The 20,803-nt window shown below is 38.2% G+C and overlaps 1 protein-coding gene across 1 annotated transcript in view; it reads left to right on the top strand.

Annotated features, from left to right (window-relative positions):
* HGF (hepatocyte growth factor) overlaps positions 1-20,803 on the top strand; it is a 96,465-nt gene that overhangs the window by 13,081 nt on the left and 62,581 nt on the right. Inside the window, exons 2-4 of the mRNA XM_018563566.1 lie at positions 10,388-10,553; positions 11,918-12,030; positions 13,815-13,929. Coding sequence (XP_018419068.1) covers positions 10,388-10,553; positions 11,918-12,030; positions 13,815-13,929 — 394 coding nt within the window. The remainder of the gene's footprint in view (positions 1-10,387; positions 10,554-11,917; positions 12,031-13,814; positions 13,930-20,803) is intronic.

Genomic DNA, 20,803 nt, shown 5'->3' with positions numbered 1-20,803 from the left:
ACAGTAAATGCACAATTTTGTCATATTTATTTTTTTTATATGACAAAATACATTGTTGCTTTTTCAAATGTCCTTAGCAATCTAAATCTTTGTAATCAATATAGACAGTTAGCCGTAGACTGGAAGGAACTTGACTGACTTCTCTGAGATCAGAATGTTTTCATTTTGGTAATTTTAAACATTTCAAGGAAGCTGAAAAGACAGCAGTGACTTTAAGAAATTGTTTTGATATGTGATCCCATAACTATAAAAAAATTGTAGTGGTTTTCTTGTAAATGTGACTGATATTACTGCATATCTTCAACACTTGCCATATCTTTCCTGCAATATGAAGTATTACAGCTGTGCTGAAAGTTCCTATGTGCTTTGAAAAATTTACCCTGAAAGAAAAATATACCCATCATTGAAACTGTTACCAGAGAAGTGAAATGTACTAATTTATGTTGTGGAGGATAAAGGTTCTGAGACAAAAAAAGAATTCATACATGTTTCTAAAAATGCATGTTTTGCATATAGAAATAACCAATCCTCCCTAGAACGTCTTGTCAATCAAAAGATAATAGTTTCACATTTTGCAGGTTGCAACTCATGCTGTAATTCTATGACAATCCCCTCCAGTGTACACACACATCTTACATGTACGTAAGCCACCAATGAGAGCAGATCTTTTTCTTACCCTCATTGCAAAGGTTTAGACCATTATAAACCATATTGAGCATTAGATTATGTCTTATGTCTTATCTCTATAGTATAATTCACCTGATTGATATGCCGAGCAGCTTTTATGCTTATTATCTTGCAATATATCACGCTACTAAAAAAGATGAGATCTGGGAAAATAATAAAATGTAATTTTTGATCAATCAATGATAAAATGATTTATTCTTATAAAAAAGACACAGCAAATGTGCTTTTCACTTTGTAAGGGAATTTGTACTTTGCAGGGGAATTTTCCCTTAGCTTAGTTAATGAAGGGAAACTGCGCTAATCTCCATCAGCCAAACATGTGCAAGCAAAAATACTGTTTGTTTGTTTTTTTCTTGCTTCTGGTTGGGCATGCTTTGCAAAGTAATTTTCACTGCACTTACGAAGCTAAAGGAAAACTCCCTTGCAAAATGCAGATTCCGTTGCAAAGTGAACAGCCTCAGGGCTGGATTTACGACAAGGCCACCAAGGCTTGGCCTCCGGGCAGCAGTGAGCAGAGGAGCAGAATCTCCCCACTCCAGGGACATGTAGTTCCAGGCGCCAGGCGGGTAGTTGTGTTCTACATTTAGCCTTGCTTTGGGCAAGCATGGCTAATCGTAGAGCGGGGAAGCCACTTGTTCATTCACAAGTGATCTCAGCGATGTCGCCAAGATCACTTGTAATAAGACTGCAGGTCGGTCCTCCCCCCGCCTCAACATAAGGACTTTTCTGAGTTTACAGTCATGTTCTTGGTGTCATTTTAAACAGCCGGTGATGGCTGTTCATAGAAGCAATACCAGCCTCTGAATCATTCATATCGATTGTGCTGCCCCCAACCCCTCCGCGCAACCGGATTCCCTGAGCTCCGCTGTCCCCCGTGCGGTGCCCGGGACCGGCATGGTGGGTCTCCCCACAATGATCGGAGAGGGATCAGCAGGCTTCCAGCTGCTGATCTCTCCTCCGATCACTGGACCCAGAAGTGATGTGTATTACATCACTTCCCGTGTAACTGTTTACATTCTCCTGCTCTTAGAGCTAGGAGAAGAAGCTAGGGAAGCAGATCTCTGCTTCCTCAGCTTCTTTGTGGTCCCTAGGTGACATTAGGATCTGATGTCTCCATTAAGAGAACCCGTCACACCCTATCTGCTATTACATAGGGGGCTTGTTAGCCCCCTATGTAATAGCAAATAAGGTCAGTGTAAAAAAAGTGTTTAAAAAATAAACACATTTAAGTAACATAAAAATTGAAAGAAAGCAAAAAATATTATAAAGTCCCCCGCCCCCATGTGCACGCACGTACATACACAAACACACGCCGGTGCACCTACGTGCAAAAACAGAAATTGTGTTACACATGTTACATATCGCTGTGAACGTCAGAGTGAAAACAAGAATTCTGGAGCCATTAATCACTGTTAGCACTAGATTGATGAGCGGTAAAAGCTTTAAAGTGTCCCCATGGGAAATTTGGGGGTATTTAAGTTTTTTGCGGCTTAATGGCCGCACGCAATTTTAAGGCTTGACATGTTTGGTATCCATTTACCCAACGTGACTCCATCTTTTACATTTTACCAAAAGTAGGTATAATATTCTGTGCATTAAATGTCATTTTAGTGTACTTTATCCTAAACATACTGGTTTGATAAACATTTGCACAAATACCGTGCGACATAAAAATTACAACTAGCATTTTTTGATATTCTACAGGGCCTCTGATTTCAGAAAATATATCATTGTTTGGGGGTTTGAAGCTGTTTTCTAGCCAAAAATTCGGATTATATCATGTGTGTGCAAATAGTAAGAAATTGCTCCGGGCAGCAAATGGTTAAAGGTTAATACCAACTAAAAATGATTATATTTTTTTTCTTTGCTAAACACATGGAGCTCTACAAAGTTTCATGTTGGATAATTTTCCCACTCACATTGATCAGAATATTAAAGGTCAAACAGGACCTGTGGTCAGGGAATGATTTTAAATGCATAACATTTGCCAATGTGGTCATCTCATAGTGGTAAAAATAATATTATTCCCTGATGCTTGTTGTGATCCTGACTAGTTTGGTAACATATTGCTCTTTTCATAATGCGTGTACTAAGCAACTTTGTTTACTGTGGTAAAGCAGGAATCTGATGTGCTTTAGGCAATGATTTCAGTTCTGCCTAGTTTCCGCGTCTATTGTATCTAAGGCCTTATAAAAAACAGATATATGCTTTATGTTACATATTGGTGAATGTGCAGCACAGTAAAAACTTGTATATGCCTCTATAGGAAAGCTTTCACTATTCACCCTCGCCTGTAAAACAATGTAATTACTTAAGGTTGCAAGACACTTCCTACTAGCCAATAAAATAATTTGAAGTAAACAAAACTATGGTGTTTATCTATACAAAAATCACATAGCCATTCATTCAGTGAAACTGCATGTGCATTTGTTCTGTGTGAATTAACCAGCTGTTGTGAGAACGGAGCGAATTCACATGTTCTTAAGTAGGAATGCACCGATAATGGTTTTTCTGAATCGCGTATGAGTACCTATATTTTTTTTCTGGTACTCACCGATACCGAGTGCTCAGATTATCAGGAAGTCGGGCTGCTGATCATGACCCGTTGCCCAGCTTCCTGTTTGCTTGTGAAGCCAGTGTTCTAGTGAAAGAGCATTGGCTTCCCATGCTGAGGCTGCCTGGCTTCCTGACCAATCAGGAAGCCGGGCGGTGAATCATGAGGTGTCACCTGGCTTCCTAATTGGTCAAGAAGCCAGGCTGCCTAGCAACAAGTGAAGCCAGCTTCCTAGCCAATTAGGAAGCTGGGCAGCATGTCATGACCCACCTCTTCCTGATTGGCTAGGAAGCCAGCATCACTTGTTGCTAGGTACCGTGGCTTCCTGACAAATCAGGAAGCTGGGACACAAGTCATGACTTACTGCCCGGCTTCAAGATTGGTTAGGAAGCTAGACTGCTTACCAACAAGTGAAGCAACAAGCCTAGCCATCATGACCCGCCTCCCAGCTTCCTGATTGGCTAGGAAGCCGGCTCCACTTGTTCCTAGGCAGCCTGGATTTCTGAACTATCAGGAAACTTGGAGGTGGGTCATTACATGCTGCCCAGCTTCCTGATTGGAAGCAAGGCTGCCTAGCAACAAGTGAAGCCGGCGTCCTAGCCAATCAGGAAGCTAGGAGGCTGTCATAACCCACCTTCTGGCTTCCTGATCGTAAAGGAAGCCAGCTCCCTCAGCACTTGTGGTCAGAGGGAGATCTCCCTCTGACCGGAACTTCCAGTATCGGAGGTAAGTGTCAGAGCATTTGGGCGAGTACTTATACTAGCCCAAATACTCAGTATCAGAACCGATACCGGTACTAGTATCGGTATCAGTGCATCCCTATTCTTAAGGCTATGTTCTCTTCTGCTTGAATCAAATATTTATGTGCAGTAGTAGATCAGGAAAATACCACATCAAGGCCACTAGATAGTAGCTGAGGATCTTAGGAAATAAATACATCTTTGTTATAAGAGATCCAATAAAAACAATTCTAGAGAACACTGGGGAGAAAAAGCAGATAAATGTAACCATTGCTACTACATGTGGTTACATTTATATAAATGTATCTTTAGCTAGTCCCCTCCAATTTCTAGAGTTCCCTACTGCCCATAATAAAAAGAACATTCGACCGGAAGAGAAAATAGAGAAAATAGCCAAAAAGACATTTAATTTTGCCCTTTCTCACAAAAGATGGTTAAATCTCACATAACTTAAGTATATGCAGTTTTGAGGAATTAATAACTATGCAATTTTTTAAATATAACCATTTGAAGACCAGGTGTTTACACCCCGTTCCTGTCCAGGCCTTTTTTCAGTATTGAGCCCTGAGGTACTTTGACATTTATTCAGTCATGTAACGCTGTATTGAAATGAATTTTATATAATATTTTGGGGACAGGTAGAGCTTTCTTTTGGTGGTGTTTAATCACCAGTATTTTTTTTTATTTTTTTTTTCTAAATAATCAAAAAAGTACTGAAAATTTTGAAAGCAAAACTGTTTCCCCTTCATTATGTTATGAAACATTTATTATTACCCAATTTTTGGTAAAATATAAAATACGGGGTCACGTCGGTTAAATAGACAACAAACACGTCAAGCCTCACAATTGTGCACACCAGCAAAAAAAACTACCACACCCAAAATTGGCTATAGGCAACGCTTTTCAAGCTTTTACCACTCATCAATTTAGTGTTAACAGTGATTGATGTCCCTAAAATGATTGCACACACTCTGATGTTCGCGATGATATATAACATGTGCGGCGTAATGGGTGCAATCGTCATTTTCGCACGAAGAGCAATTAACTGTTATAGTTATAGTGAAACAATTATATACAGTGGCAAACCATTAATTGAGAGTGGACCCACCCCCCTGATGTCACGATAACATCATATTCCTGCCTAAAATTTGAATAATTAACAGCCAAAACACAATGGAGGACAATGCAGAGTTCACTCACCGCTGTAGAGATAGTTAATGTAACACTAGAAGCATAACACTAGAAGAAACATTAGAAGCAGCTCAGAAAACATTGCCCTGGTAACCAGGAGGCTTCAAAGCTGCAGGCATGGCTGCACTACACACATACACACAGGAGCAGAGTAGAGTGGCGAGACCCAGCCCTATGGCTGCCAAAACCAATTGGACAGTGTCAACTCCTGTGTCCACCTCCTCAGCTTGGCTGGCAAATCAAAGGCACAGCACACAGTTTCACATGGACATCCTCCATAGCTGCCATCACTCTGTTGCCCACAGTAAACAAGCTGTGGGCAACAGAGCCCAGCCAGCCCATTTGTGAAATTACATGCGGAGCATAAGCATTGTAAAGCATTATACAAAGATGGCTAAGTGGATAAATAGACCCCCTATGTGTTGTGGTAATGCACATCTGCTAACTCAACCCAGTAATACAGTTGCAATACATGCACATTTGCCAATGTGTTTTCCCTTTAAGCATGCTGAAAATGCAGAAAAAAATCTAGAAATGTTTGTTATTGTTAGTGGAGTGGATATGTATGTGGTCTGATATCCCTGGTCACAACAGGTGGCTACATGGTCTGGTATGATCCCTGGTCACAAGAGGCAGGTCAATCTGGCCCCGGCAATATCACTATAATCTTTGATCTTAGTGTCCAGTATTTTCACCAATTATCACCAGTTTAAGCACTTAGGAAGCGGGATTGGAGATCCCAAAAACATATTGGTGGTTATTATTTGCCTCATTGTCAAGTTTAATAAATATGAACTGGATTAATAATTTACGTGTGGCACTCTGCATTGCCACAGCACACTCGTTTAAAAATTAAATGTATTTCCACTTTTGCAGTCAAATATGAGAAACCACACTATGTATGGTTGTTATGTGCTTCACAGCATACTGAAAAATAATACAAAAAGTATTTCTTACATTTTAGATGTTTTGTTGCAGCAGGCAACATGGCAGATTCAAGGTTTTTCTGAGCACCTTCACAGTGATCTGTCTTCATAGAAAAACAGCACTACAATTTGAAGATTGTGTTTCTCTCATTAACTTCATTAACATTTAGATGCAGAAGCAGGGTTGTAATCCTTTAATCCCTCACCTTTCACAGCCTCTCCAAAAATTACAAAGGAGGAGAAGCAAGCAGACATTTTAACCCATAAGAAGCCAAGAAACCCTAACCTAAGTAAAAGCAATTTAAACTGCAAGGAACTTTTTAATTTTTTTTAAACTTATGCTATGTGAATGGGTGTATGTAACAAATATAACATAGGTATTGTCCCAATTTGGTTGCAAAAGTGGAAATACACTTTAAAGTTTTTATTTTTTGCACTAATCAAACACAAAGAAAATGAGAATCTAATTATTTGAATTTCTTTGTAATGTCAAACAATTGTAGCTGCCAATTTTCTCTGATGTTAAAATATAACAGAATATTATTTTTATTACATTACATGTGTATTTTATGACTGTATTAATTAAGAAAGCAATACACATTAATACAATTTTATTGGTAATGTTAAAGAGGAAAAACAACAAAAACGTAATGTACAACAACAAACCCTGCACAAAGTCTAGAAGACCAATTTGGGTAATAATGCACATTTTACAGGGAGTGTCTATAAAATAGAAACTTTGGGATGGTTTAGTATCCTGTCTTTTGTGTATCAAAATGAAATGTTTGGTAGATGATGGTGAGATCATACTTGTCTTTGCCCCTTACACTGGCTTGATTGATATCTTTGCCTGACCATAGTGATGCCAGCTTACTTAAGTCTGAAATGAAGTGCAATACAGTGACAAATTTGCAACCATTTCAAACTCCCAATCATGGGCAAAGAAGTGTCTATATTTTTCACATTTCTCCAAGTTTTATTTGTTTAAAGCAGAACTCTGGGAAAAAAGTTGCCCTTAATGTGGGGCTCCCCTCACACTGCAAGGTTTATAAGCTGTTTCTGTATAGTGGAACAGAGAAAGCAGTTTTGCCTACCAAATTTCTCACTCCAACAGACTCTTCCTAGCTGTACAACCAGTCCCCTAAAGTTGCTTCTCTTTACTGCAGTGGTTGCAGGCACTCTGGTGTTTTAACATACAATGCAGGACCATTGGTCCCGCATTCCAAGTGATGATGCCAAGAGCACGGCCACAACCTGAAGCATCAGAGAGAGAATGAGTGCCAGTTGCCATGGAAGCAAGAGATAAGGTAAGGAAAACTGCTTTTTCTGTTTCTCATAGACAAAAATGAGCATTGCAGTGTGGGTGGAGTCCCACTGCAAGGGTAACATTTTATTATACCTGGATTTCAGCTTTAACTACACTTCACTGCACTCAACTTCACAATTTAGTAAATCAGGCCCCTAGAGTTCAACTAATTGGTGAGTTGATGTCTTCAAGGATGTAGCTAATTGGTGAAATGCAGGAAAGGATATATATTTAAAGACTGTGTAATTGCTGGGAGTTTGGGTTTTTCTAGTAGTCTTTCGTGTTACAGACTGTTATGTGGTATAAGACTCTAGAGATGAGTGAGCCGGGCAAACTTTGGTTCAAAAAAGTTTCAGCGAGCTCTGCGGGAAGTGTGTAAATCCTGAACCCTATTTTTAAGGCTAATTTGCAACCGGGACATTGGTAGCTGGGCACTGCCATTGGGGCATGTACCATTGCAAAATGTTTTTTTTAATAAACATTTAGCACTGAGGTTTTCTTTTCATGGGTCTTAAAGGGCAACAATGAAAAAGTGACATTTTAAAAAAATGGGGAAATTGATGTAAACATATTTTTATGTAAAATAAAAACTTGTATAACTTAAAATGATTGTACCTGAAACAGTTATGAGTTTTAGGTGGTGTTAGGTTTCAGTGTTTGAAACATGATGTTGTGTTAGACCTTTTTTTACAGTCAAAATGTCATTTTTATTGTTTTCTTTTGGCTCTAGAACATTTAATAAATGTGATGCTGGCATAGTAGAATTATTCATGACTTAGCTGCATAGTATTACCACCACAAAGCAGGAACTGGTGTGATTGTTCCTGTACAAGTACTGTCATAGTGTTAGAATAGTATGATCCACAGTAAATCTGTGTGCACAAGCATTTGCTGTAAAGAGCCCGTTACAGAAAATAATAACATTGCCATTACCTTTTACTGAACAGATCCATGTGTGCTTAGCATGTAACCAATCCAAGTCCCGGCAATGCAGTGTACAAAAAGAGGAAACCTATGCTAAGAGACATGTGTGGACTGTCATTGCTACACATTGTCCTTCAAATTGCCTGGCTGCCAGTATTTTCTTCATCACTGATATGAATCATGTACAGCATACAAATCAGCAGAACTGAATTGAAACCGACTTCACTTTCTGAATGTTTGTTCTGGGTTAATGACTTATTGAGCCCAGTGACAGCCAGGCAGATACAATTTTCAAGTTAGTAATTAGAGTTTATACACTTTTGTCAGTACAGGTTTCCTCTCACCCATATGCTCTCACCCATACCATTAGTGATTTGTGTCATTACATTTGACCTTTTTAGAATGTGGCACATAAGTATTGAACACCTCACATCTTTTGGCCACATTGAAAACTTGCTGCTGGTCTCCTCTCATAAAGCTGTGTCTGGTGAATTATGTATTACTCATGATGCTTCTTTCTTCATGTGCATTTTTACCTAAAATCTGTACCAGAGAAAGTGGCAATATAACTGCTAAGACAACTAAAGCTGGCCATACACCTTACAATTATCTGCAGATTTTCTGTGGTCAGATGGAAAAAGTGCAACAGATTGGCCCAGGTGGAGATTACTCCATAAACACAGTTAAGTGTAGATGGAGGAATCTGTTGCACCTTTTCCACCTGACCACAGAAAATCTGCAGATAATTGTAGGGAGTATGGACCGCTTAAGATGATGGTGGAAGCAATGTGCCACTGGGAGTCTGAAGTTTGGAGGATTGTACTTAAAAAGAGAGGGAATACCTATCATGCTAAACTGTGCTTAGCAATAAATACTTGAATCTATCAACCTTATTGGTGATTTTGCTATCACAAGCTCTATATAATACATATATACAATATGTTATTATCATAAACGCCCATAGCATAACATTTTCATATCCATCAGTACAATCCCTTGTTTTGAGCATTATATAAAAACAACAATTACCAGAAATGGAAATGGTAAATGTTGGCTGAATACGGTCATTCCATTTAGCAAAAGAAGGATGGGCATATTTAATATGGGATAACCATAGGCAGACCTGTATTCATAATGCCTTTCCCTCTAGGCACAGTGTCTTGTTAATCCCCACTTCTTCACCAGTCTACTGACTAGCTTTTCCATCAAACTAACAAGATCAGATAAGATAGCCAGAAAAGGAATAGCTGGGGTAGAGAGGCTGAAAAGACACTTTTCACACTCTGTTTTACCACTGTACGTACATATAAGTACACAATGCACTATAATGTCAAAAATGTGCAAACTCTAGAGGGATATTACAATAAGGACAAGGCTGTATGGCAGTGGTCAAATGGATAGAATTCTGGAACAGTTAAGTATACATAGAATGTGTTACTGACAGTCAGCTTGATTTGTGGGTGCCTATGTGCTGCCCCTGGCAGTTAAACTGCCCTAGGCCATGACCTATGTTGGCTATTCTAAATTCTGGCCCTGACTGGATCACCCAAATAGTATTATTATTATTATTATTATTATGTGTCCTGTTAATCATTATTTTATTTTTGTTTCTATGAATATAGTTAATATATTTAGAACTAATGATACGGTTATAAAGGAAGGAAAGTAAACTATGACATATTTTCATCTTCATCTGAATACTTCCTGCAATGTCAATCATTTTAATGTGGTCAGAGTCCTACTGAGCTTATGACATATGCTGCCATATGGTGGATGAGATATGCTTGGTCCATTTTTTTTTCAGTGTTTTGGCTCATTTAGAAGGGGAGCAAAGAACAAAAATACACAGTCACCTATGGCAAGCAAGTAAACACATTTCATCTTTAGCAATATAGGCTAGCAAGATTGATGGTTTGTTCATACACATTGCATATACATATTCAAGACTGGTGCACTGCCTGTTGTATAGTCCTGTAAAATATGTTGGGTGGCATAAAAATAAAAGATGTTGATAATAAAATCTTTACTACATATGATTATCATTATTGTGTTTCTGCAGAAGGCAAAATTAGGAAACGAAACACTCTGCATGACTACACCAAAACGTCAGACACCACTTTAGCTAGGATTAACAAGGCACTTGAGGTGAAAACAAAATATTTCAACACGACAGAGAACTGTGCCAAAAGATGCAGTCGTAACAAAGGACTTTCATTTACTTGCAAGTAAGTAGCCAGATAGACAGTGTGAATGGCAATATATAGTTACTCAACCTGACTTGTATGAGGAAGACATGCTTTTAGTGGCTCTGTGTGGGAGAAGCCAGTTGGTACTAATGGTTTGAGTTGCTGCCTTCATCTGCTAGACAGATGTAAAAGTTGGCTTGGTATGCCATGTAGCTAAATACAAAAGCATTTATATTGTCTCTGGTAAATGTGAAACTAGTTGTTGTTTTCAGCAACAGCTAATTAGTAATTCATAAATAATATATGAACAGAGCAATATTACAGCTTCAGGGAGCCCTCTTAAAACTCATTTTTATACATACACTTTTTATTCATGCATGTATTGCTCTTAATAATCTTTGGAAAAAGGATTTGTACATCAAACGTTTTAAGCGTGGCATATAACATTTACCCATCTCAAAATCCTTCTAGGTCTAAACCATTCTTCAGATGTTGTTTTCCTGAGATGTTGTACCATGTTATATTTTAAAGGGCAATTAGATCCCTAGTTAGAAGTGCATTCAGCAAACCGCTGCAATTGTTTCATGAGGTTACTTAAGCAGCTGCAAAGACAAGGCAAAGAAGATTATATTTACTTCTTTTGTAAATATGACATCTATTTTATGTTTTACTGGTAAAATGGTTCTTCATAAGTAGCTATATACATAATCACATAATTTAGTTCATTTATATATGAAAAATAGTTATCCATAAATGACAGTTAATGAAAACACACATTTGATACAATTTCCACATCAAGGTTATTTTACTTACAGAAAACGAAATAATTAACAAAGGGATCCTGTGCGTTTTCAACCAGAAGCATAACTCTAAATAGGTTTAGAAACAAAATACATTTACCAGCACACTAGACTATCTCAAAAATCCAGAAAGGATACTCTTAATGTCTGCTGCTCTGTAAAGTTTATAATTAATTTTGTGCTATCTGATTATTGCACACAGACAGCACAGACTATCCAGCATGCTGGAAGGTTTCTCAACAACAGAAGTTAAATATTTCTGTATATTTCTATTTTCTGTAACCAACTCCCATATATTAGTTAATTACTGCAGGCATCTTATGAATCTTTGACACCTTTAGCACATTGGGGGGAAAAGTGTGCTTGTACTCTTGACATTTTTTATATTTACAGGTGTTTTGCAACTGTATTGCAAGTCCACAAGTCTACACAATTACACAATTGTGTTGGTTTGTCCTTAAACAGTCAGCAGCTTAATGAGTTACTCTACATTCTTTTGCTACTGGTGACCTGTATGGATCTGAATCATAAAAAAGTGAATTGTTGAAATGACATTTAAGAGATATGTATGTTTCATGTTAATAAACATGTTATTCTCTCTAGGGCGTTTGCTTTTGATAAAAGCACAAAGAGATGCCACTGGTTTTCTTTCAATAGCTTGTCACAAGGAGTTAAGAAGAAATTTGATCGTGCATTTGATCTGTATCAAAAGAAAGGTAGCATTATTTTCTTGCTTTCTTCTTTTTACTTGTTCCATGATTACTTGCATTTGAAGGTATAGTCATCATGCCCTTTGCCGAGTTTAGTATTTTAAGTATTTTTATTAATGTGGGAAATCCTCTAACATGTTTAATGAAAAACAAATATTTCTTTTATCTGTTTGATGTTTATTGCATTGTTGTCAAAAGGGCATTTGTTACATAAAACATAGAGCAAAAATGTGTTGCACAATTTACTTTTTTAATGTTCATTGTATTCATTCATTCATTCATTTATTTCTGTGTTCATTCAATACATTATGCATTAGCCACCATTCACACAAGTAACAGTTGGCCCGTACAGATCCGTGCTGCATGCGCAGCTATATCGGGCCACTCCCGGGAAGGACAGGTGTTGCGTGTGATTACACACGGCAGCCTGTTCTTCTCTATGGGAGTATATGGCTGTACGCCGCCCTATGCTCACCCGAACTGCACGTCCGTACAGGTGCGGGTGTCCCTGCTTGGATGCAGACAGAATCCATCACACCCAGCAACTGTCCTTCCCGGGAACGGCCCAATACGGCCGTGCATGCAGCACAGATCTATAGGGGCCGGCTGTTACTCGTGTGAATGTGGGCGTAGCCATATACCATTCCTGCATTTTTTTAACTACACTTATGCCATAGTGAGTAGGTGAGGAAACCAGCAAGCTGGAGGCAGGTTTGATGTACATTTTCACTCACCTACATCTATTTTATGAGGTACTTCAAGTGTACAGGATCCCTGTTCCAGTCACCATCAGGCTGCTGTCCTTAGCAGGGACCCCATTTATCTCTAGGCTGGATCCACTAAAGAGTGCCCTATATGCTAAAGAGCAAAATGTCTAGAACTGACATAGGAGAAGTTCTAGACCCTCAAGGTCTTCTAGCCATAGAAATATCAACTCCTTTGCTTTAAAAGGCTGGCTGGTATTTTTCATAGTACACACAGTTTTAAAACAATTTGTTTTTTAAAGGGCAGATTGGTTAATCAAAACCCAGGGAACTGGAGGAGTGGATTGGATGATGGTAGAACGGATGGTTGTGGATTTATTCATGTATGGGACAGATTGTATTGTTTTAAACTGATCCTAAAATTCAATTATATTAGGTTTTCAAATTAAAATCATGACCGTCAACCTGTTGGTCTTTTGATCCTATTCCTATTGGTACTTTGTAACTACTTGATTGGCTGCAATCCCCTGTTTTTAATTGTGCTGTACTATAGATGTGTCAGTTACAATGTACCTCTATGACTGGTGTTATTGTAGTACAGGTAGCCAAGATAACATAGCATAAGAAGTAGAATTGGTACATATAAAGCACTATGATGGTGTTACGATGTTAAGTTAAGTTTGATTGAATCAAGTAAGAAGAACCATCCTATTAGTGTTATACGTAACATAAACATTATTTTAAATTAAACATCTTAGGTTTCAATTCTGGGGGTCAAGCCCAGAGAGAAAAATCTATATGGAAGGGAATAGGGTGATAAAGTGGGTACAGTGTTATATGAATAGATAGGCTGTCAAAGTTGGGGAATTGGGAAAAGGGGGGGGGATATAAAGTAGAAATAGACTTTCATGGGTCATGTGGGCACTATGTGGGTCGATCAAATCTGTAATTGAGTTGGGATGTTCTTCCTCGCTGCTGCGTCAGCACATCTAGATATGCTTCATTTTTGTTTTGATGTTTAACTGTAGTAGAAGTTTAACTAAGTAGAATGGGATGCAATTAAAAGTGTACTTTTTTTTACACCAGATTATGTAAGAGACTGTATTCATGGAAAAGGTAGTACCTACAAGGGATCAAGAAATGTAACTAAAAGTGGACTACAATGCCAATCGTGGAATTCAATGTATCCACATGAACATAGGTAAGATTATATTATAAATAAAAATAATTTGTACAGAATAGTAAGATCTTAAAATTATGGATAATTTATAGGGAATAAATAATTGGTTACACTTTTTTGACATCTTTATTTGGCAAAGTTACTGGGACCAAAAGGATACCGTATAGTAGTTTTATTTCCTTTCTTTCTTTATTTTGGTTAAGATTAAATAAATAGAAAAGTGTTTTTGGTAAGGTAAATATGCAATATCACAGAATAATATTGTGTAGCCTTCTACTCAGCCTGCAGTGGGAACTCTATTCTAATGTTCACATATTCAGCTTTTAACTGCGGAAAGAAGTCTCTTAATTACAAACACGGAATCACAGCACTGTCTTATCCCTTATCAGTAGGCTCAGTAAGATGTTTAATAAGACAAAGGTAGCTACAAAACAAGGTTCCGTTATGTCATGTCATGTCTCTTAAGCTAAGCCATAGTGCTTTGTAAGTACTGTGTCATGTGATATACCCTGGACTTCCCTCTTACATCCCTATTACTCGCCCTTATCTTTTTGAGATATCTTCAAGCTGGTCACATTATGCACAGGGTTGTCTTTTTCTTTGGATCTTCTACAGTGGTTGGTGAACCTTAATGATGCAGACAGCAGTGCTGATGTGATGGATTCAGCACTGCTCTCTGCATCATTGTATTAAATGCAGAGTGCCGAGGTAATGCCCCATAAGTGGGCAGGTCCATGATGCCTTGCACACACAGGATGTCCTTTGTATTTGGGGGACAAGATAGGGACTATAGGTTTGTACATAAGTTGAATTTGTATGTAAGTCGGAACAGGTACACTCCAGCCAAAAAAAAACATTTTTTAGTTTTGGATAGCATAGAGAAGGGTCATGTTTGTTTTGCTGTCTGTTCCCCTTGTTCAGAAGATTATAATATAATAAAAAAAACTTTAATTAAAAATGACACACCAAAAAAAGTTTTTTTCTTTTTTAATTTTTATTTTATAAACTTTATTTTTTGTATTTGTTTGCATTTTTAATTTTTATTTATTTAACTTTTTTTTTTTAATTGTCTTTTTAATTTTAGTTTTTAATTTTTTTAAACTTTTTAATTTTTTTACTTTAATGCTGGGAGCAATAGCCAGCCTGCTATTGGATATTTAAAATTGCAATAGCAGGCTGGCTATTGCATCTGCCCACTGCCTGCTGTCAATCAGCAGAGGAGGGGCCTGAAGGAAAAAGTAAGGAAACAGTTCTCCATCAGGTCCTCCCATGCAGATGAAGAGGAGGCAGGGGGCGGGGCAGATGAGGAGCGGCTGGACTGGGGTAGAGGAGGTACGGGGGGCAGCGGAGGAATGCAGTGGTATGTGTCCCCCTGCCTCCACCAACACAGGCAGGGAGAGCAGCAGGGATTTGAAGGGACACAGGCCGCTGCAGCCACAGTTCTCCTAAATGTAGTGGCAGCCGCCAGTACATACAGCTATCACTCAGTGTCACCGACTTTACTGCAGTTCATTGTACAAAGTTTTTTTCCAATGAACTGCAGTAAAGTCTGTGACACTGAGTGATAAAGTATGTGTAATCCGCGCTTATGGCTATATAAAGGTGAATAGTTTAAATTAAATTAATAAATAAATCAAATGAAAGATATAAAATATTATGGAGCTGCTGTACTAAGGACACTAGGGTCAAATGATATATAGTTAAATGTGCAGCGCTCAAGGTCCCTAAATAGTGAAACAATTCAGTGTAACAAAATTTAACATGTAAATAGGTAATCTCAAATAGTGCAAACGTGTACAGATCAAACAAATAAAACCTACATTAATTGCTTATCTAATAGTAAGCAATAGTGCCTCCCATATATAGTCTCAAATATATCAGTGAAGGTGATAAATAAATCTCAAAAGTGCAAGAGTGCATAGAATTTAGATAAATAAATTCTAAAAATCAAAAAATGTAACAATAGTGCTCACATGTAGGGATATATATATATAACAGTCCAAGTGATGTCTAAAAAAGTGAATCCAAAAAATATGTGAATCCAAAAAAAATATATATATATATATATAACAAAGTGAGTCCAACAGTAATTAGAACTTCCAGTGAAAGCAGCGTGTTGACAAGGAAACAAATTCCACACCGAGGTGTCCACATCAGAAATTCCCCTTTGGGTGCACACTCACCAGACCAAGATGTTTAAAGGCAGAGAAAGATGAGATGATAATCGATGATCTCCCAGCCGCCTCGTCCTTATCCCATGGATCATAAGTTTATAATTTAAAACGATAAAACCGGCCGCTCACACGATGTGAGTAAAGCTTCTGCACTTCCTGGTTGTGCGTGATATTGCAAAGTATAGCCCCGGGGTATTGCAAAGCTATATTTTTTGGATTCATATATTTTTTGGATTCACTTTTTTATACATCACTTGGACTGTTATATATATATATCCCTACATGTGAGCACTATTGTTTAATGTTTTGATTTTTAGAATTTATTTATCTAAATGCTATGCACTCTTGCACTGAGTGATAGCTGTGGACCTCGGTTCGTAAGTACGGGTTATCCGTAAGTCGGACGTCCGTAAGTCGGGGACTGCCTGTATACTGTATATATATGATTCAATATTTTGATAAAATATGTTTTAAAACAACAGCAAAAAGCAAATTTGCCAAAAAAAATTACATTTACCTTTAAGTATTTAGTTTGGTTTTCCTTCCAGCCTCTGAAATTAATCTGCTTTCATCTCTTACATGTCTGTCTTTGGTGAAAGTTACAAAGTCCGTTCCTTTTGTTAGATAAAATAAAAAATCCTTCACACCTGGAAAAAGTGCTAATTAGAACATGTAGGGAAATGAGCATTCACTGTCCTGGCCATTTTGTTCTTATTGTTTACTTATTGACCAAGAGAGATGGTAGATAAGGAACTAATTGAAACTGCTTGGAGGCTTGCAAATTGTAATTGTTAGGTGGTTACACAGTTCAGAGTTCTCATTAGTCTCACATGAGTGATAAACTGAAAACAACATTTTTCAACCTATTTGTCAGTGCCTCTGCCCTACGGTAATCACCTGCTTGAAGTGAGCTATGACTGACTTGACTGAGCAGAGCACAGATGTAAAGGCATTCCATTTTTTGTGGATAATTCAACATATTCAGGTGTTGATTGGCATATGTTTAGAAGAACAGGAGAGAGACACTTACCTATTAGCAAAAATTATACATGATACAATTTTATTTAACATAATTATGTATTGTTATGTAAGTAGTGTTAATTGATAAGCAGTCATAAAAAATAAGGATTCCAATGTTCCTGGAAGTTGAAAAAAATCCCATTGCCTCAGTCCCATAAATGTTTCAACCATGCTAGAAAATACCTGGCATGCGAATATTTGGATTTGTATGGAAAAACTATTTGAGAGGGAATGTCCATCCCCAAACAAGTGTTCCCCTGCAAAAACAAATATGTTATCTGAAAGAGCCATGATCTTTACTGGTGCTTGGCTATTGTCTACTGAAAAGGAAATTGTTAGTTTTGTTTTTTAGACTGTCCATGAAAGCATGGCAGGACTTCCAGGTGGTCCCTAGATTAATTATGAGCCAACACCTGCCACTGTTGGCAAGGGGTTGCATTTGGGGTGGGTTTGCTGACTAGAAAAAGTGAAAATTAGGGGCATGAGTATATGTGTGAAATCATGCAGCCATCTGCAAAGTCCCCACTTGCTCTCCCTCCTTGTTTTTGTTTACTATTACAGCTTTATTGGAGGATTCAACCTTGTCAGCATTTACATTGTCCCTTGTTTTAAGCCCCCTGAAGGACTTAGTTAGATACCTGTCCAGAACTGATGGTTAGGACAGGTGTTTTAGCTATGTATGCTTGTTGGGTTCTCACAGTTTATCTGCAATGAGAACAACAGTTATTAGTAAATGCAATTGTTTATTTTTTAGACATATTGTTGTAAATCCCCTGTGTTCTAATAAAGCTGGGATGGTGCCTTTTTCAAAACAGACAGCATCTGTGAAGTTATTTGGGCAAGGGCCTAGGTTTAGGAAGCAGGGGTTTAAAACTATATGCCAAAGCAGCTCAGCAGCTATGTGGGGCCTGAGATTGTGAGATTTGTTTTTTATAGAAAAAATCTGTCTATGTATTTCCTGCATGAATTTACAGGAACAAATAAACACTTAATAAAACCTAATTAAATAAGTTATTGCAAAGAACAATTATGATGTGCAAAGAGTGTGGATCCATATCAACTAATCAGGTTTTATATTGTATTAGCATAGATTGGTCAGAACAATGACAGAGGACTTCTCATTGGCCCTTTCCACTTGATTACTTGTTTTATTACATAAACCTATGAATTGTTTGTTGCACACCCTCAGTATATTTGTGCACAAACCTGGATTACTGATTGCTTTGGTCAACCACTGAACACACCGATATCATGGTTGTTTTTCAATGTGATTTAACAAAATTCAACATGGAACCAAAACGTAAGCATATGGGCTTAGAGCTATTGGACAATATTTCAATATTATTGCTTTCACCGAATCCCATACAGTCATAGTTTACAAAGGTCGTCTGACAAATTAAGTATCCAAACATGAGAAAAGAGATGATGATGTCATTAGTACACGCTGATGTGCAAAGCAATTATGGGAAAGAATTAAATATGTGAACATTTGCTGCTTGTTAATGTGTGGGCTGGAATTCACAGAACAACATCATTACAACATCTGCTTTTGAGAAGGTGGTTTACATGTTTATGTAAAGGAATGTCCTCTGTTGAAATTATAATTTGGGGCTATTTTCTGCATTTATTTTACAAGGCTGATTTGTAGTGATGATCTGTTTTATGTAATTTTTGGAAAAAACAGATGCAAAATTTGAGACAGCCCCTTTCTTGTTAGTGACTTATTTCCTGGTGTCATGTGTGTACTCAGTGTGACATTTAAAGAAAGGTCAAACTCATTGTGTATATGAGCTTTTTCACTTTTTGTACAGTGTTCTGTATGTGCAGGAATTGTTTCGAAGCTTCTTTTTAACATATTATGTTAATGACGTTACAACTATGGTATAGTGCAATACTATGTGAAGCTGCCAATATGAAGGGCCAGTGTCCTGGCTTGGACGTCACCTTATTGGACACCTTTTATAGACATCTTAACATGTGAACCACTTCACATCACATGTCAAATAGTCTTTGTTTAGAACAACAACATATGATCTAATAGTGATATAATACATCAATGAATGTATGATGTACAATAAAGCTAGCAGCTTACAGTAAGAACATTTTGTTGAATTCAGTAAATTCCCACATTTATACAGTTGGTGATTTAATCCTACACAACCCATTTCATTGACAAGCAGTAAGATGCACTTCTTATTTAATAACTGTTACTGTTAACTGTTTATTAACTGCAAAAATTGGATAATCTGACCACACAAAAGACAACTCTGTTGCTTAACAGTCTTTGATCTAAAAATGATTGAATAGACTAAGGCAGCCAATGACCGGTTTAGATATTTATATCTAAATGACAGGGATGGTGGTTATTATGTGTTTTTGCAATTAAAGCTGGTTAAATTTTGTGAAATAGATAGAACCTTTCTGTGTGTGGCCAGCATTTGAATTTATCTTAACCTAATGCAATCTGTTCTTTCATTTGCAATCAGTTGTTTACCACAGTTACAAGGTAAATGTTACTTCTGGATTGTTGCTAAGGGTTACTGCACACTGCACTTTGCATTGTATAATTAAGGTCACTATGGGGGTCTATTCACTAAGGTGCCAAAGGATCTAGCCGTAGCTTCGGCCGATCCTTCGGCTAGCTTCGGCCCCAGGACCCCTTTGGTTCAGTAGAACCGAAGGGGTGCTGTACGGGCTATTCACAGCTCCTGAACGTGGCCGAGCAGCTCAGTCGAGCCGAACGCATATGCCTTTGCTCGGCTGAGCCGTGCTGAAAGCTGGGCGGAGCCAGCCGTGATCTTACGGCTGGCTCCGGCCACTTGCAGAGAGATCAGCGTCCCTGGTTACCTGCTAACCAGGGACACTGATCTCCAAACATTAAACTCTCCCTGGCACTCCGGGAGTCTCCTGCTCCCGGTCGCCAAGGAGAGAAACACTGCTGTTTCTTTTTTTTTATTCTGACACGGAGCTGTGTCAGAATAGAAAAAAATAATAATTTGCCCATTGGAATGCATTGCTAGATTCCTATTGGCTATTTCAATTTGCAATAGCCAATAGTAAACTAGCATTGTACCCGCCCTCTGCTGCAGTTCTCCATCAGGTCCATCAGCAGAGGGCGGGTACAATGCTAGTTTACTATTGGCTATTGCAAATTGAAATAGCCAATAGGAATCTAGCAATGCATTACAATGGTCAAAAACATTCTGTGTCAGAATAAAGAAAAAAAAAAGAAAATCAGTGTTTCTCTCCTGGGCGGCCGGAAGCGGGAGGCTCCCAGAGCGCCCGGGAGATTTTTTTTTCTTCTTTTTTTTTACGGCAGCAGAACCGCCGGACAATAGAAAACTGTTGGGCGGAGCTAGCTGTCACTGCTAGCTCCGCACAATCATTTTCTATTTACTTTTTTTTTTTTAACAATTTTTCTGTTCTGCTCGGTCCCTCTGAGGGACTGAGCAGAACAGCCGAGCCCAAATGCCGCCCAGCGGCATTCGGCTATTCACTCACTGCTGTTCGGCATCTATAAGAATAGGCTGAACAGCAGTGAGTAGCCTGCCGGAGGTTCGGCTCAGCCAATCCAGATGTTGGATCGGCTGAGTCGAACTCCTTCTGCACTTCGGGTCAGCCGAACATGCCGCGCATGTTCGGCCGACCCGAAGCCACGCGAAGCAAGCCGATGTACGCCTAATTTCAGCCGATATACGGCT

The sequence above is a fragment of the Nanorana parkeri genome, unplaced genomic scaffold, assembly GCF_000935625.1.
Source record: "Nanorana parkeri isolate BGI_ZX_2015 unplaced genomic scaffold, ASM93562v1 scaffold676, whole genome shotgun sequence".
In the NCBI taxonomy this organism is placed as follows: Eukaryota; Metazoa; Chordata; class Amphibia; order Anura; family Dicroglossidae; genus Nanorana; species Nanorana parkeri.
The sequence above is the reverse complement of the archived record's forward strand: the minus strand, read 5'-3'. Positions and strand labels throughout refer to the sequence as shown.